The sequence below is a fragment of the Bidens hawaiensis genome, unplaced genomic scaffold (assembly GCF_021521415.1).
Source record: "Bidens hawaiensis isolate Kalapana, Puna unplaced genomic scaffold, B.hawaiensis_p1.1 tig00017785_1, whole genome shotgun sequence".
In the NCBI taxonomy this organism is placed as follows: domain Eukaryota; kingdom Viridiplantae; phylum Streptophyta; class Magnoliopsida; order Asterales; family Asteraceae; genus Bidens; species Bidens hawaiensis.
In genome coordinates, this window is record NW_027492685.1 from 223,095 (window position 1) to 243,066 (window position 19,972).

Consider the following 19,972-nt stretch of genomic DNA (forward strand, 5'->3'; position numbering starts at 1 on the left):
ACATATCCCCTTGGAGAGGGTTCTCATTCTATCGACCACCGCCCTATTCGCTTGGAAACGGTCTTATTCTTATTTGCTCATAGTTGATTTACCGGCGCCCGATTCGCTTGGCAATGGTTTAGTCGACAATCTATTTGCTTATGGTTTGATTTCATTTTCGCATTTATTACGTTTTGCTTATTTATTATATTAACATTATTTTTTGTGTCAAAACTTGGTGATAAACTCACTCAACATGTTTCTTGACAAAACTCCATTTTGTACGCATATGCAGGTTGCCTGAAGTTGAAGTATGGACACTTAGAAAGACCTTAGGTTTATATTGAAGACAAACATGAATTTAAATGATTGTATATATTTATTTGAATTGTATTGTTGTATTTAAATATTGTGTGCACATTTGATATAAAGTAATTAAGTAGATATTGTCACATTTATATTATGGTAGTATCTTCGAGCTGTGAGCAATCGGATCACCCCCCGGCATTTCTGCCTTAGGTTGGGGTGTGACAGGGTGCAATTTCATATATATCCTTAAAAACTTGCAAAATATCATATATATATATATACATATATATATATATATAATATTTATTTATTTATTTATACATAGGGAGATGATCAAGAGAGAACTAGAAAACTAATAAAGAAATATTTTTAATTTAATTAAAAAAATATTTTTAAATTTCTGTTTTTGCCATTATTTCTTATATTATGTTACCATTTACTCGAAAAATATAAAAAAAATAAAAAAAAAAAAAAAAAAAACTCGTTGTACTGCACATATACAATACATCGACTGTTTTTTATGCATATGTGCACTAATGTGTATTTTGATATGTGCAATAATGTTGAATAGCATATATGAGATTTTTTGTATTGTATTAATGCAATAGTGTTATATTATATACAAAAATACCAAAAAAACAATATAGGGCATATGTGCATTAGTGTTATATTACGTATATGCGATTATTTGTTTTGAGTACAATTATTAGTGTTATATTTACATATATTCAATAGTGTGTATTGTATAATGCAATTGTGTTGTATTATATGCAATAAAACACTATCGTATATATGCAATACACATTAGTGCACATATGCACTACAGCGCCGGTTTTTTTTAGGAACAATATCATCTTATTAGGAGGAAAGAAAAAACAATCACAAAATATTTTTAAAAAAGTTAAAAATAGTTTTTATTAATTCTCTAGTTATCTCTTTAAGAGTAGTTCTCTCTAGATCCCACCCCCATATATATATATATATATATATATATATATATATATGATGAGTATCATTTCAGAACTCTTAAATTATTTAAGAACTTGAAGGAACTCATAATAACTAACGGTTTTTATAAAAAAAAATTATGTTAACATTTTTTTGGTGTAGTTTTATCACTTTTTATATCTACATTTACGATTACAATTATGAAAATTAGTTTTTAAAATATCTAAATTTTTATTTACATATATATAAATTTGTTATTGCATAAATTTTACACATATGTAAACTTGTGCTTTATATATGTAATAAAACTTTTTTATATAGAATATGGTAAAACTAGTCTCAAAACAATGTTAATATATGAAAAAAAAATTAAAAAAATATTTAGTTGTTATGAGTTCCTAGAAGTTCTTAACTTTTTTGGAGTTCTGAAATGATACTCTATATATATATATATATATATATATATAGGGGTGGGATCAAATGAAAACTCATGTTATAGAGAATACTTGAAAACTCATACAATAACCCTTAAACATAGCAAAAAAAAAAGGAAGTATACCAAAAAAAAAGATGTGGGTTTTTTAATGGCCAAGGGTATTTTTGGAATTAGAACAAAACAAAAATAAGATGAACGCTTGATTAAACTTCACAATTCTATCTGTTCCCTCAAACACGACCTCTGATATACCCATACGACAATGGAAACTATGGTTTTGAGCAAATCGAAGACAAAATCAAGCATTAAACAGAGATTAAACAACAGGTAAGCATCACGATAGATAACCTAGCATGTTACAACCACAAATTAGTTGTATTTCTCATGTATTACGGAAGTTTTTTGTACACATATAGTCGATTAGGCACACTATAATTGAAGGTTCCGTCCAATTTGTATATAGAACATCAATTAGGCATGTTAAAAGTGTCGATTAAGCGTATAAATCGACGATTAGGTGTATAAGCGATGACATCAGTTAATTGTTTCTCGATTTCGCATGATTAGGCAATTAGTGCACATATAATTGAAGGTTCCGTCCAATTTGTATATAGAACGTCAATTAGGCATGTTAAAAGTGTCGATTAAGCGTATAAATCGACGATTAGGTGTATAAGCGACGACATCAGTTAATTGTTTCTCGATTTCGCATGATTAGGCAATTAGTGCACATATGCAGTACATTGATTCTGTATTTTGGTTGCACAATTGTTCACTGAACAGAACAATTTAAACATATGTTTGATTATCCAATTATAATGCACATGTGTATTATACTATAAAATTAGGTGTGCTTATATGTCTATTTAATCTATTGATTATTATGCGTAATTTCACTTGTCTGGATGCATATACTGTTAGATATATTAACTAAACAAAAGATTGTCATTATATTTTTGAATATTCAATTATAATGCACACGTGTATTGCCTAATATATTTGTTGTGATGATGAATTATAAATGCATTTGTTGAGTATTGCACAGATGCAGTACACGGAACGCGTGTTTGGATACAGATGTATTATATACGCGCGGACATCCGGTGTTATTGCACGTGTGTATTATGATGTAACAAAGATATGTAGATGATTGCATACGTTGAGTATTTCATATGCGTGTTATAACGTATGCGTGTTTATAAAACATATATGCAATGCCAGTTAACGACATTAATGTTAAAGTGTGTTAATGTTTGTTTGTGAAATATGCAATTGCATTACATGTAAGGTTATAAAATGTTCGTTAAAAGGTAAGTGAAACCTAAACAAATGATTGTTGTTTTTCATAATTTAGGTAACCAAAACGAAAAAGAAGGAAGATGAAATCAAGTTTCTGTTGTCTACAGATATCGTGTAATACGTATATGCATTACAGACGTATTACACGTATGTATCGCATATATATTCTTCTTACATGCGTTGATGTTGTATCACATATGTATTTTTCCTACATGTGTTACACTTGTTTAGGGCGTGTGTGTACGATCACAGTAATATATATATATATATATATATATATATATATATATATATATATATATATATATATATATATATATATATTGCTGAAAACCGCAGGTAGAAAAACGCGCAGACAGCAAAAAAAAGCAGGGTGTGAAACAGGGGAGGACATTAGATGATGAAGCGCATGTTAATACAGGTAAATATAACATACACGCGTATCACGTATGTGTAAAGTCACGCTAATATACTCATTTATTGAAATTTTGTAGTCGATAAAACGCGCGGGCGAATTGGAAGGGAAAAAGCAGGGTCCAAAAACAGGGGATAACACCATATGTCGGAGCAGGTTAACATAACACAGATTTGTAGTAATGTGATAACACAATATTGTATAAAAAATGACATTGCATGTAGTTCCAACAGGTATCATGAACATGAGGAGATTGACGCGTACGCCAAAACCGAAACGTTTAACATTGGAAGACGACAAAAATATTGAAGGCGAGGATGTCGGAGCAACTGGTACGAGTTGAATAAATCATGCTTGATATATTTTTAATTACATACACATATTACCGACATCCTAATACATATACCAATGACGTGTTGCATGTATATGTATGAGTATCGTATCACGAACGCACTACATAAAACGTGTTAAAACATCGTAATGCAGATACAAATCAGTAATGTTGATGCGATACGTGTATGTAATACGAAAGATATGAAATGCTGAGCTTCAACCTTGGTATTAGCTCTCGAGAATCATGTTACACGCAACATAGCCCGAATGTTACTAAAAGAACAATTAATAATCAAATGGTAGACAAAGACTAAATGATGAGCGATGATGAGATACTGGGGTGTAACTACCTGACGGATATTGCAGATTATAAAAAGAAGTCGGAAAAAAGGGGAGCAGTGACAAATATCAGGCAACAAGCGTTGGAAGAAGAGGATATTGAGAGAACATACGGGTAATCGTCTTATTATTTTTTATATAATATTATAAATTGTAATTACACGTGAAAGACAAACTAGCGGGTACGCGTAACAATGAGCGAATACTGTAATGCGCACGCGTATCACGTGCAGATAGTAATGTGTACATGTCCATACACGTGAAATGGTAAATCGAGTAGGCAATGAATTAACACAAATACACATAAAAAATAACATTTATTATGACATGACAAATCTGTATACGTGATGCGTGTTTAATAAATATTATTATTGTGTTTTTTTAATTATATTCATTTTCTGGTTATATTAATACGTATACGTATCGGTACGCATATTGACGTAATGCACATGTGAAGTGACGTTTAAAACTATCGATGTTACAGTTGCGTCGCGTATATGCACTATTGGTATACGTATCAGTATGTGTAACAATGCACGCATACAGTAACGCATAGGCATATCACGTGCAGATCGTAATGCATACGTGCACATACACGTGAAATGGTAAATCGAGTAGGCAATGAATTAACATAAATATGCATAAATCGAGTAGGTAATGAATTAACCCATATATACATAAAAATAAAATTTATTATGATATGAAAAAACTGTATACGTGATGAGTGTGTTTAATATTATTATTATTATTGTATTTTTTAATTGTATAGATTTTGTTTGTTATATTAATACGTATACGTATTGGTACACACACCAACATAATGCATATGTGAAGTAAAATTACCGATGTTGCTGTTCTGACGCGTATATGCGCTGTTGGTATACGTATCGATACACGTAACAACACGTACATCCAGTAATGCATGCGTGTATCGCATACAGATAGTAATGCATATGTGCATATACGTGAAAGGAATGGTAAAATCGAGTAGACAATGAATTAACACAAAATGTACATAAAAAATAACATTTATTATGACATGACAAAACTGTATATATGATGTGTGTTTAATAGTATTATTATTATCATTGCATTTTTTTAATTATATTTATTTTTCTTTGGTTATATTAATACGTATACGTATCAGTACACATACCAAGTGTGTACGATTGCAGATATAGTCGTAACTATGCGAACAAGAACACTACATACAAAGTGGTAAGTTGGGCATATTTAAGATAATCGGTGCTGCAAGCATGCAGTTCATATATGTATATATTAATAATGCATATATGTAATGGAATGCCAAATGATACACGTTTGTTAAAAAATGACTTTTTTTGTTGTTTTTTTGTAAACACAGAAAGAAATATTTTGCAATTATCTGAGCTCAGTCGGACACCCGAAGGATGAAGAGATGGCAATAACATTGGGGACGGCCAGACCGAAAAAAATGGATTTGACATGGGCAACAATAGAAACTTTACCGAATGTGGAATTTTCGCAATGCGACACATGGAGTGTTATGTATGAGGTAACAAAGTTGTTGATTGTGATTTTCAGCACCGATGAGGTTAGAATGACCGAGCAGATTAAGATTCTTCGAATGAAGTATGCAGCCCGCATATTATTATCAGAAGGCCCGGTTAAGAAGGTTTCGTTCAAGGGAGTTTGATCAGTTATAGTTGTTTTGTTTTTTATTGAAAAAAACATGTACTTGGTTTCGTGAAAACATATTGTGAACGGTAGCATATGCTAACTGTCGATTGTGGTAGAAAAATATGATGTTTGAATATTCTGAAAAATCTGATGTTTGAATATTATGAATGGTAGTACGCGTTAACTGTCAACTGTGGTAGAAAAATATGCATATTATGTTTGAATCATGTATGTGAATGTAACGGGCCAAAAATCAGGAACACACACATGCGTTAACTATTTCATTAACTGATAGTGCATTATAGCGTGAGGTACTCTGGCAACTACAAAAGTTGCGCATGCCATGTCAATAGGGGTTGTAAGGCATCATCAGCTTACATGTTTTACAAAAATGTTAAGAAAAGCATGTAACACATGTTACACACGTGTAATATACGAATTCCGGGTTCGGCCCTGGATTTTATAATTGTGATGTTTTAAAAGAAACGTAAAATATGATTTAGGATTGACACATATTTACATTCCAAATAGTGTATGGACGGGCACGTTTACGATGTTATGCACTATGAGGGCGCACCTAAATCGTACACTGCCTAAGTGTAACACGAAGCATTAAAGGATCTATGGGAATTTCACAACACGTATAAGTAACACAACACGTGTGTGAAAAACGAAAAATATTAGCGCACGTAAACAAACTATATAGATGTCAGACTACACGCGTGCAACACACGTATAAAACCGAACAATGTCAACGCATAAATGTTATACATCATATGCACATTACGAACACACAAAAAACGAGCGGAGCATGTCTATGTATGTAAACAAATGTGCATATGTCGGACTACACGCGTATAAAACCGAACGACACGAATGTATATGTCAAATTGTGTGTAAATGTTATACATCGCATACACATTAGGAAGATATGATAAAGAGCAAAGCATATTTATGTATGTAGTGCACACGTGCAATCTTTAGAAAACTAAACGCAACACTAAAATAACACGCACTTGTATTACATTCGTTTAGTTTTTTTTTTTTTTTTCAAAATGGTCAATGTACGTGTATTAATAACAGAATGTTATAAAGTATAATACGCAACCAAATGTACTATGCACTTATTGAATATATAATACATAATGAAAAAAAAACAAGCACGAAGTCAGGAAGAAGCCGTACGGGCTGACCGCCTGACATAATTGTTAACCGCATGATCAGACGTTAACCCTGTCGCAGAGGTATCAGGTGCAGACACATTAGCAGCGGGAGCCTAAACGAGTTGAAAATCCAGATTTATTAGCATATGTGTTATACATGCGTTCAACATCTTCCCATGTTTCAAACTCTGCATGCATAACAAGTATAAATTCTTTATGCACATCATGTTTCCAATATGTTGTGCTATTTGGCGTCAAGTAAACAATTATCGACATGCCTCCTGCAATATTAAACATTAACAAAACGAGTTTAAAATATGTATACATTATAAAAAAATATAAATAATTACAAAACACATGGAGTACGTGTTATGTGTTAGTATGCACGTCATACGTGTTGCACACTTATCAGATCGCTAAAAAGCGATTAGAACACTCATAGAAAATTTAGTGTTTAATACACGCACATTATTATAATACATAATGTGTGTGCAGCATTGGCACACGTATCAAATCGTCAAAAGTGTGTAGAGCATGTGTAATAGGATCGTGTTAAATACATACAAGGTATTAGAATGTACAGCTGCACATAATTTATAAACATTATTAGAATGTGTGTAATAATATACATTAATATAAGTATGCGCATCACATGTATCAGACGCGTTAATGGACCTTCGGATAAATACACGTAACAGATAATTAGACGGTATATTTAGCATAATTACATGTAACAGAAGCATTATTATATAGTATGCAAAGTGTACGTCCAGCACGCGTAGAAGAACAGCCTGCACGAGTAGGACATATAAAAGGACAATCAGCATGTATATGAATTATCATTATGCACATGTATCAGAGCGTTAACAATTATCACGAGCATTAAAAATAACATAACACTTAATAAGTATGTTCGACATAATAATAAACGTTATAGTACGTGTGCGCAGTACATGATATGAAAAGGTTCCATTACATAATATATCATCATATAACACATACGCAACACATTAATCAATAGATGTTACCTCACTGTTCAACACGAGCGTATTACAATGTGTCTTTGATATATACACTAGAACACGAAGCGATGTCGGTTGATGATGTTGTAAGTGAGCTGTTGTGTTGATTGATGTCAGTTTCATCATTGAATTCAGTTAATTCGTTGTTTACTGAGACAGTCATTGCAATATCATGCGTATTTGACCTAGAATCACACGATTGAGCATGTGTATCATCAATCGCTGCTTTATTGCTGGTGGATCCTTCATATGAAACTGTTTCTGATCAAACAACAGTGAAAACGAGCCTAATTAACAAAACCTTCATGAACGATTTAGTGATTTTAACCTAAAATTCGCAACATCATACCTTTAATCGCCATGCTTTTGTGTCAGAATCGAGATGAAGATGTGTAATGTCGAATTGGATTATATGCAGGAATCGATTATGTGATTGATTTGGATAATTATGGATATGATTTGAATGAATAGTAATCAATATCTGTTTCAGTTCTTGATCGCTGGTGATGGATTTGGGGAAAATTAGTTTTAAGTCAATTGGTGATGGATTTGGGGGAAATTTGGTTTTAGGTCAATTTTACATATCTACCCTTGGTAGTTAGGAGTTTTTAAGTTTTCACTCTAAGTATGAGTTTTCTCTTGATCCTCTCCCTATATATATATATGCAGGATCAAATACATTTTATCCTTAACATGAAAACAGTGAGAACTAATTTGTTGTTATTATTATGTTTATTTTTATAAATGTTTGTTGTTATTTTTTGTTCGTATTTGCTAATTTTCGATTATGAGACGTTATAAGTATTTGCTTATTTATATTTTGTTGTTACTATTAGATTTTTTTCTTTTGCTGATATAGGTATTTGCTAGTATACGCTGTTATTATTTTGTTCTTGATTTTGATTCTTTTGTTATAATTTTTAGGTTTTTTTCTTTGTTATTATAAATAATTCTTTATATAGATTGTTATTGTAGTTGGTATTGTTTCTTACGTTCTCATTTTTTTATAAATTGGTATTATTTTCTACGTTCTCATGTTAAGACTAAAATGCACATAAACCTTCCCCTATATATATACATATATATATATATATCCAACTTAAAGTTAAAATATCATATACATACCAATAAAATAATTGGAATATCAAATTTATCCCTTTCATTAAATTGGATTTTAAGTGTGACATTTTTACCCTTATTCTGCTTCCAGACTTAAAAATTTTGCAATAACTCAATTTAACCTTCAAAATATAATTTCATCGATTTTCTTCTTATCATCGACATTATTTTTCCTTCAAATTCTTATCAGCCTCCATAAAATAGATCTTCACCATCAAGTTTCACAAGTTCTTTCTTAACGCATGCTTTTAAACTTATAATATATTAATATGAAGGAAAAAACAAAATAAAATCAATATGTATATATATATAAACAAAATCTTTTTCCATAATCTGTATCTATATATATATATATTAAAACAAAATATATTTTCATAAATAACATCTATTCTCATAATTTATTACTAATAAAATAATCAAAATTAAAATTAAATAATTATTTCCATAAATAACATCCATTCTCATAGTTTATTGCTATTAAAATAATTCAAAATTAAATTAAATTACATTAAACTTTTAGAATTTCTCTTTCAAAATTAAACTAAAATAATCACCATCATCGGTTCAATCGATTCCAAATATAGTTCACACCAATTTCAGGCCAAACCTTAATTTTAACAAAACCAATATCTCCGTCTTTTTTAATCTTTTGTTCTCTCCATCGAAAAATCAACAATTATCGCTGGTTCCATCTTCACAACAGGTATTTTCGATTGTCACAAATACACCTTCTAATTCGATGAGTAGAACCTTCAATTGATAAGGTAGCTTTCTAATTCAATGATTTTGGATGAAAGTTAATTTGAAATTGGTTAAAGGACGATAAGTGTTCTACGCCAATTCGATGTAAGTTAAAATTTTTGATTCAATTCATTGTTTTAAATTTTTATTAGATCCATAATTTAACTTTCTAGATCTCAAATTTGTTTATGATATTGATGTTAGGATTTTAAAGTAGACTTAATCATTGTTTTAAGTTGTTTTTTTAATAACCCGTATATCACACGGGTTCTAACCTAGTTGAAAGAATAAAGTAAAGTAACAACCTACATGACGCACTTCAACCATATTTTTTATATGGTCCAATATTTCAAAGATGATTCAGAGATAGCAACATATTAAGCATAATTACTTCAAAACGTGTAGCAACCTACATAAACAAACAAGATCAGCAGAATTAGTTATAAGCTGTGATTTGTTAAGAATTTTCAGAACCCTAATGGCATGAAGAAGGATCAGATAACTCAACAAGTATCATATCATTGCGACCGAAACAACGAAACCAACCATTTAGGTTCAGATTAGCAGAATTGAAGGTGGTGTTTACATCTGTTAAAATGGTGCGACTAGAACCAATAAAAGAAGGATAAAAGTAGGATATTGTTTAGGAAACTTAATCCTGAAAACTTTGTAAAAGATGTTGACTACATAAATAAGATAAAAAGTTACTATATTTTGAGAGAGAGAGGGGTAAAATTGTCATAATTAAAAAATCATTTAAAAAGGATACATATTATATTTTAAGTTTAAGTTGGATATATATGATATTTTACAAGTTTGTAAGGATATATTTGAAATTAATCCTTACTTTTAAAACACATTTTTTAAATAAATATTTTTTAAAATGATTTTTTAATTTTTTAAAGTAACAAAGATATTTTTTTCTTGTTTAAAATAAACATTTTTTTATTATTTTAAAAAGAATTTTTTTTCAATAATTGTTTTATTTATTTATGTTTTTGGATAGTGTTTTTTCAAACAGTTTTTAGAGATAGTTTGTATTTTTTTTAAAGAAATTTCATATTTTATGATAATAAAAAAACTAGTGAATTTATGTAATAAACTACACAAATTTTATTGGAAATATCTAATGCTATGTGATAATATTTTAACATAGAAATAATGTTAGAGGAGATTAATATGTCAAATAAAATTGTTAAATGAATTGAAAGTTCAATGAAGAGAGTATGGTACGCTTAGCCTAAATTTCTACTTTATCCTATATACATACTAGTATTTTTTTTCTAAGTATATGGTATGTTACTTCTCTAAATCACGTTTTTTATTCATGGAATTTAAATTCTAATACTACGGTGTGTAGTGTGTACTATCCTTTTAACTTTTTATATTCATGACATACATGTATTAGATATTGTCTAATAATATTAAATAGTTTTTTATTCTTGAAAAATCTATCACTTTATTCGATTAGATAAAAACACACATGGTCAGCCTCGTGGCTTTGTGATATGCCCCTTAAATGAGAAAATTAAACCCTCAGACATTTTCAGCCAAAATTACATTGAGGCATATTATACATATATTACAAATGATACAAAACTTTTTCAACTTTGACATGGTATCGAGGTATATTTTACAATTCTTGTGTTTATATGTTGGATCAAACGTTGTTAGATATTGATGTTGTAGAATTAGTTTCCTTTTAATTCATTTTTCTTGAGGGCTTATTTTTTAATGGATATCATAACTCACATGTTTCTTTAGTTAGTAATTTCAACTTTAGTTGTGAACTTTTATTTCATGCTCGATCCATGGCAATACCTGTTAAATTTATATTTATCTTATAAAATGACTTGATGTGGCAAACACATGTCTAATAGTTTATATCGAATGTAAGGCCATTAATTCTCAACATATCCAAGAGCAAAATTAACAGTTGCTCTAAATCCACAATGTCCATCATCTTATGTCTTAACTCTTTATGTTGTAGAAGTGTGATGTACGGATGATGGGATTGCTGTCATTAATAGGTTGGAATCAGCCGTGTATGAACTGTCTCTGGGTGATGGTTTCATGTCAATAAAATTAACTTCGACAACATTTGGTGTGCTTAAACAACTAAGTCTACGAGGATATTGAGTAGCGGGATCCGCACTACTTTTGTATTCATGTTTCTTCAAGCTTGGTTGTCTTCAAGATGAGGTTTTCATCATAACGGGTTTAAAGGTTGTAATTGAGCAGTAAGTGGGCTGAAAACGGTCATGTTGTAACTTGTAAGCAACTTAATCATATTCTTTTTATGACCTTAAATTAATTGATGTATTGGTTTGTTTAGTTATACTATAATTTAATTATACATGCTTAGTTAAACGTATTAAACATGCTAACTAAAATATTACTTGTTTAACCTTTGTATTTTGGAATGACAACTTATATTTGAAATAAACCGTCAACCGGAAGCTCAGAAGGTACAAAAATAGTGAAAGCAAACACTGGAAACAAAAACATATAACGAACATAGAGAGTCGAAGGTAGCTAAACATAACAGACAACAAAATCAACTCAAAACAGACAACACAAAGGAAGTTGTAGAGTCACTAAGCGGGTTGAACACTAGATATAAACGGGTTAAACATGATAAAACAAGGGTCCTACTAGAGATACCAACCCCCTACACCTCGTTTAGGGCTATACGGGATGTATAGGGGGGGGGGGTTAGCATGAGCCCCCGTTGTCTCTAGAAAATCCTTAAAACAAAGATTTCAAACAAACAAGTGGATAAAAAAATTACAAAAATTGGCAAGGAAAGCAACTTTTAAACTCTGCAAACCCAATGAAACATACAGCTAATCTTGTTAGATACTACTTGGCAACACTTTAGCCGATCATCAAAACTGATGAAAAATGATTTGGCAACAACAGAATCTAACATGTGTTGTGCTTAGCAGCTTAGGCCACAAAGAAACCTAATGAGAAGGATCGGGCTAAAAAGGTGGCCTATGTAGAAGGTCTATTGCAGAGTGGTCGACGGCCATAGGCCCGACTACACGTTACGCCCGATTTTTTTTTTAATATTTTTATGAGAAACTATACGTATACTTAATGTTTAAACTCAATTACATAACAATTAAATTGGTCTAGTGGTAAAAGGTATGACTTCCAACTAAATGGTTGTGGGTTCTATTATCATTTGAAACAAGTTTTAAGCCTATTTTTATACATTAGTTTTTTTACGCAACCCAAATCATAATCAAGGAAGCCAATTCAAAATTTTAAATTATTTAAACCTAACAAAATACTCTTTTTAATTAAGGTCCAAAATATTTTTCGCCTTCAGCCCAAAATGTTTTTCCAATTCTCGGAGCCGGCCCTGCCTACACGTTGGCTCCTTTGAAGCCGACCCACTTAGGCGCAGTAGATACTAACATGTTGAGAAAGAAACAAGCTCCTAACTGAATGAGTCAGCCACCAATTTAGCCTAAGTAGCCTAACAAGACACTGTTTTAACCTTACCTTCTACAGACGACACGTTCTTAACATAATCATTTCTTTTAAACTCATCTATGCTAGATTATTGTACTACCAAATCATCTTTTATGAGTTTCAACATTAGGCTAAATCGCTGCCTATTGGTGCCTAACAAGATTACATGTCTTTGTTTCGTTGGACTTGTTTAGTTTTAAAAAGTTTTTATTTTATTTTTTATTTTTACATTATTTTATTTTTTATTTTTGGAGCGAAAGCAAACTTATAGGGATAGAAGAAGTAACTAAACTATATTAATATTATTGTATTGGGCCAAATATGTAAACCTTGGGCATAAGGTCCAAACTTTAAAGAACAAAACTAGAAAACAAAACCACCATCAGATTCCTATTTTTATTTTCATCATTCAATTAACCTCGGATTGTTGCCGCCGCCTCTGTTTCTTTCAATCTGTAGCACATCACTATACAGGTATCAATCAATATATGCACTTGCTGACACATACACACACTCAATTTCCAAGAAATCAGGCTTAGTTAACTCATGTATTCAACGTATATTGAGTGATGAATTGATGTTGTAGTTTGATTGGATCATGTTAACAATTTGAAATTGTATGTTAAGCCTTGGTGTCTGTACATACTTTTTACAATTTTGATTGATCACGGGTATGCACGCCAGGTGTTTCATAAAATGCCACAAAACCAAAATGAAAAAACGAATCGAAACAAAAACCTACGGTTTGGTTTATAAGTTTTTGTAAAAAAAGCTTAGGTTCGGTTTTGGTTATGCATGCTATTAAAGTGAGAATACCGAACCGAATTTATAGTTTTTCATTTTTTTATTTTTATTTTTTTTAAACTTGTAAGTATTTAATGAATATGTAACTCAAATATTTTAGCCTAAAATGTATAATAATCAATAGTTATTAATTAACAAAATGATTTACGTCTGAAATTCATTATCTTTGTCCAAAAAGAATTTTCGGTCCATAATTCTCAAGCTCAAACGGCAAGACTGAAAAAACCGAAACCTAACCGAAGCTAAATGAAACTGAACGGTTTTCAAATATTCAAAAACCAAAGTTTCGGTTTATGGTTCAGTTTTAGCCCAAAACTGACCCAAACCGTACCGTTCACACCCCTAAATTAGTATCCAATATATTCATTCATGATGTGCCTTAAATTGCAGGGATGGAATTTTGCCCAACTTGTGGGATTCTATTGATGTATGAATTGCCGCATATGTCTCGTCCTGCCAGATTTTTCTGCCCGACATGCCCGTATGTTAGCCATTTAGAACCTAAGGTACCTTGCATATAAAGATTGCACAATAAAGTTATAAACTTTCTCCTTGGGGATGAACAAAGCCTTGTTCGTGTTTGTTCGTTAATCTTTTATTGGACAAAAGGACGATTCACGGACGTCTAACCGAACGAATATTCGTGTCTGTGTTCGTTCGTTAAGGAAATGAAATTGTTCATGTTCGTTCGTGTTCGCTCGTTAACTTTCTAAATAAATATAAATGAACGCAAACAAACAGATATTAATTTGAAAATAAAAAACAACATTGTTAATCCCAAACATTAGACGTAACCATCCAAAAGATAAATCAGGTTTTACATTAAAAAGTACTTAACATAATTAATCATAATCATTATTATTTAAAATAGTGTGAAAGCTCTAGATTCCCAAAGATTAAATGTTTGGATAATAAACTATAAATTAAAAAGTATTTAAAAGCCTTTAATGAAGAAGCATAATGTAAACGAGCGGACATTAAGAACGTATATGAACGAACATAAACAAACACGTTACCGAACATAAATGAACGAGCATGACCTTTGTTCATGTCCGTTTATATAACCAAACGAACGGGATTTATTAAACAAACAAACGTAAATGAACTTCCCGCCAACCGGTTCATGTACGGTTCACTGACATTCAGTTCGTTTACAACCCTATTTATCATGATGCTCACTGTTTAATCCGCATGTAGGTCAAGATCACACGAAAGCAACGTTTGGTTAAAAAAGCTGTAGATCCTATTATCACGAAAGATGACATGAGTAATGCACCAAAAACAGATCAAGGTATCTCTATCTATATGTTGTTCAATCGGTTGTTCTATATGTGTAACATTTTGTATATTAAGCGTTTTTGTTCTTTGTTTCAGCGCATTGTCCAAATTGTGGTCACAATAAGGCTGCATATATTCAGTTTCAAACACGGTCTGCTGATGAACCGATGACCATAAACTTTACCTGTGAGAAATGCAATCACTGCTGGCGCGAAGACTAGGTTTCATCTATATTTTTTTAAGGTTTTGTACCGTTAAAATTCAATATCTGGTTACGTTGAATTCTTGTTTTGTTACTGCGGACGATAAGTTGTGACATAAATATTGCTCTACACTTCAATTTGATTTACTAAATGTGTCAAGTTTAACCTGATTGAATTGTGTTTGAATGGTTGTGAACACGTGTGAACTCCGTATAACTTGTGCTTTTGGGTATGTCTTGATTCGGGCTGCCAACAAAGGCACACCGTTCTCTGTTAATGACTATTCCAGTTGAGACTGCGACTTGTAGAGGTGTATAAAAAACCGGTTTGGGACTGGTTCTTTGCAAACCGAACCGAACTGGTTTCACCCAAAACGATTCTCAAACAGCCAGTTTTGGGACCGGCTCCCCTTATGATCTAACCAAACCGGTTTTAAAACCGGACCGGTTTGGGTTAAAACCGGTTTAAATTGGTTAAAACCGAACCGAATCAAGTTGGACCAGGCCGACCTCTCTTGCTCCTAAACCGGTTTCTAAACCAAACCGGTTTGGGTCAAACCGGTTTTGACCAGGCTTTGATCAAATGGTTTGGTTTTGAAAAAAAAAAAACGGTTTTGTACACCTCTAGCAAGTTGCATGTTCAAAGAACTGAGTTGTTATCGTGTTTCGTATTTTCAAGTCTAAACTTGTTTTCTTGACACGTCTGGCTTTGCCTCGTGGCTGTTTTAGATTATTTTGTGCAAATCTGCTAGAAGCTGCCTAACCGACAACCATCGATTTTCTGGGATCAAACACCGTTGTATGAACTCTGTGATTCTGGGATCACTCACCTTGTCGAGAGGAAAAAAAAAGGAAAAAAGAAAAACAGAATATGCCAGAATCATATAAACAATGTTTCGATATTTCACTTCTGTTCTTTTTTTATGTATGAAGTTATAAAGTTATCGTCTGAAATATATGGTTGAATTCTTAGCACTCATATCGCAACATAGTCCCATGTCCAACCACCTTGGGGTCTCACCAATCCAAACCAGCTACACGCTGGACTTGCATAATTTTATTTGCACTTGACAAAACTTTTGATTCTAACCGTTTTATCTATTAACTTGTTAAACAACTATCATGTTTTAAGTCTTCTTGATGATGCTATTGTGTTTCCGCGTTTTAAGAAGATGAACTTCTTAGTACAACCTTTTGAAAGATGAAACACCCTACAGTCATGTCGGGTTGATAGGTCGGCCTGTTTAAATAAATGGGTCATATAGGTCAACCCAAATATGACCCGTCTAAAAAAATGTGTGGGCTATCTGGGTTATTAAATTTGTGAGAAACAATAACCCCAACACTGATTATTGTTACTATTTTCATGGGGCGTAAAACTATTGATGATGAAAGGAAAATTGTTCCTTCCAAAATGCGGTGAACGTGGATCGAACACGTGACCTTCAGATCTTCAGTCTGACGCTCTCCCAACTGAGCTATCCCCGCAGCTATGTTTCCTCAAAAGATGTTTCTGTTGTTACAAACTCCAAGATAATATTTAACGAAATATTGAAAGTATGAAATACACAAACTACTGAGGTTAGAATCTTTTTTCTTTTTGGATAATTGTATTTAACTTTTGATAAAAATGAATATTTCTTGCCATTATTTATTACTCAGTTTATTTGGCTTATTTTCAGTTTAAACCGATTTCAGATTTTTGGAGCCGAAACGTATTTGGAAACTTCGAAATTCAGTAGGTGGCTTTAAACAAGCCCTTGGCGTTCGATATAAGAAAGATAAAAAGCCTAATAACCTATTTACTTGATCTTGGGTTCCATAAGTCTCTTGCATATGTTTTGCCTTTTGTCTATCAACATCATATAATCACAACTTATTTTATGGTTTATGTTAGAAGATACTTTTCTTTCTGGCTGTTGTACTGACTTTTGGATCATTTTAAGTTTTTAACTATTTATACAGTATATACTTTCCTATAGGGATGAGTCAGATAAGGGTCGTACTCTTGAAACCCTTTTACCCGAATCGTAAAACCCTTAATTAGACCCGAATATATAATATGGGTCGGGTAAAGGGTATTTAAATTTCACCTTAAAGGGTAAAAGGGTTTCAAGGGTCCGACCCTTTTTCAAACCCTTGTCCTGTTTATTAGTTTTTCTAGATAGATATACATTAAATTCGCGATTAATCTAAAATGTATGAGAGGTTTGTATTTTATATATGATTTTTATCATAAATTTTCCAACTATTAAGAAAAATAAAAATAAAATACCATACTACTGATTGGAAACATATATATATGAAAATCACTGAATTATTCTCTACATGTAATTTGTGAATGTGAATATTATTTGCATCGGTTCAAATAGTTGATAAACTTTCGAAGTTAGAGTTTACTGGTATTATTAAATGAATGTATAATTATTCTAGGATTCATATATTAAAGTTATATATGAGATATGCAACTAGTAAATGCAGAAAATGAGCTGCGATTACTGCTTTAAAGGGTAAAGGGTTGGACCCTTGAAACCCTTATTTATACCCGACCCTTTCAGTGTTTAGAGGGTAGGGTCTCGGGTCCATATTTCTTCCTAAAGGGGTAAAGGATCCGGATACAGTATTAGATAAAAAAGTAGGGTCTTACCTTTGAGCAGTCCTACTTTCCTATATACCAAGTATCATTATCACTTTATGGCTATAAAACTAAGTCATGTATACATGTGACTATGTGAGTAAATGAAACTGTTCAAAGATATTTTTACTTGACATCCGGCTAAACTAAAGTACTCAAGTACATATAAGAAACTGGAGCATTTTAAAATATTGCGGCCCTCAAGCAAAGGCTTTTTACCGTATTTTAAGAGCCACCCTTGCCATTGAGAATCTCCCTCTCTGAGTTCTTGATAGTTTTCTTGTTTATGCTTCTTTCGGTATCTACACGATAGCACGAAGTATTATATGTATACAACTGATGAAGTGAATACTGTATATAGTTTTTAAAAGACTTGATTTTGCAATTTAAAAGGGTTGACGGCGCAGCTTGTTACCTGTTTGTCTCTCATATGTAATTTTTGTCTCTCATATGTAATTGATGCACAAACATCATAGGAAATGAAATCTTTTAAATTATTAGTTTATCTTTTATTGTTTTTACGTTTATCTTGTTTCCATGTTTATCTTTTTTCCTTTGTTTAGTATAAATAGGGTTACATGGTGGTTAGTTCTTTAGTTTTTTATTAAGTTTATTGATAAAAAGAACATTGTTCTTGAACCTTTGATTTATTCGTCTTTGTTAATAATGAGTTTCTTAAGCCATTGATCGCTTCCAAAACTACATCAGCAATGATGATGTTTAAGTTTTAATCGATAAATCAAACGAGAGAACATAATCAAAATAAAAAAGTACACAACTTTTTGTCGAATGGTTTCTCATGTGAATAGCTCTATGTTTAAGGTTATCAATTCTTTTAGAGTTCTTGAAATCAATCCATGAATCGAACAACTTGATGGGGTTCAAGTCTAGATATAAAAAAACACGAGCTAAACCGCTAACTCTCGTTTATATTAATCATAAAATATAACTAAAAAAACTTATTATAATCTCTCAAACCCTAAATCGGTTTGACTCTTGACGAACCCTAGCTAGGTTGCATCTCATGTGTTCCTTTTATGATAAACTCTAACTCGGTTACATCTCACATGTTTAATCATGTCTAACCATATCTTGGTTTATATGACTAACCTAACTTGCTAGCAAATGCATTACCAATTATAATTACAATGCAATTAGACAACATACTATGGCTGACTTGTCAATAATGGTTTCTTAAGTTCACCGACTTTTGAATTGGAGTCCGAAATGACTTCCAACAAGTGTTGTGTTTCAATGATTTATGAAAATAAGCTTATGAATACAACACTTTGAAATAAGGTCAAATTTTGGAAGCAAAAAGGAAATTGAGAACCTTACTCAAGTACCACATGCTCTGTACAACGTTGCTGGCTTGCTGCTTCATCAGACACTAAGAAAAGAACTTGTTTTTTTGGAAAACAAAACAGAAATGCGGTGAACGTGGACCGAACACGTGACCTTCAGATCTTCAGTCTGACGCTCTCCCAACTGAGCTATCCCCGCGATGTTGCAATCTCATCTAATGAAAAACTGAGCTGCTCAAACTTGCGGAAATTATTATTATTATTATTATTATTATTATTATTATTATTATTAATTATATTTAGTAATATACTCTTCTAAATGAATTAATTGTATTCAAAACTTGTTTCTTGATTATATTATACGGCTGTAAATGAACCAAATCAAACAAGGACTTCTTGATATTCACTCGCTAAAACTCTCTACTTATTAAAACTACTTAAATGGTTAGACGTTTGTAGAAAATTTCGCTGATTCTCCTCCTCATAAGTCTTGCACACAATGGT

General features: G+C 31.7%; 1 protein-coding gene and 2 non-coding genes across 3 annotated transcripts; 1 reads left to right on the plus strand and 2 right to left on the minus strand.

The window, feature by feature from the left end:
- The first annotated feature begins 14,441 nt into the window (after positions 1–14,441).
- LOC143554666 (DNA-directed RNA polymerase III subunit RPC10-like) lies at positions 14,442–15,747 on the plus strand. The gene is made up of 3 exons (XM_077044372.1): positions 14,442–14,555; positions 15,247–15,340; positions 15,424–15,747. The coding sequence occupies exons 1-3, from the start codon at positions 14,442–14,444 to the stop codon at positions 15,546–15,548; spliced, it is 333 nt and encodes a 110-aa protein (XP_076900487.1). The 3' UTR covers positions 15,549–15,747.
- A 1,197-nt stretch (positions 15,748–16,944) lies between these two features.
- On the minus strand, positions 16,945–17,017 carry TRNAF-GAA (transfer RNA phenylalanine (anticodon GAA)). The gene has a single exon. It is a non-coding gene; the product is annotated as a tRNA-Phe (tRNA).
- Positions 17,018–19,594: 2,577 nt separating this feature from the next.
- TRNAF-GAA (transfer RNA phenylalanine (anticodon GAA)) lies at positions 19,595–19,667 on the minus strand. The gene has a single exon. It is a non-coding gene; the product is annotated as a tRNA-Phe (tRNA).
- Positions 19,668–19,972: the final 305 nt, after the last annotated feature.

Bases quoted from the DNA above. Each gene is read 5' to 3' on its own strand.
- LOC143554666 (XM_077044372.1), top strand. From the start codon at position 14,442: ATGGAATTTTGCCCAACTTGTGGGATTCTATTGATGTATGAATTGCCG. The intron at 14,556-15,246 runs GTACCTTGCATA...ATCCGCATGTAG, and splicing joins TTAGCCATTTAGAACCTAAG to GTCAAGATCACACGAAAGCA. The intron at 15,341-15,423 runs GTATCTCTATCT...TCTTTGTTTCAG, and splicing joins TGCACCAAAAACAGATCAAG to CGCATTGTCCAAATTGTGGT.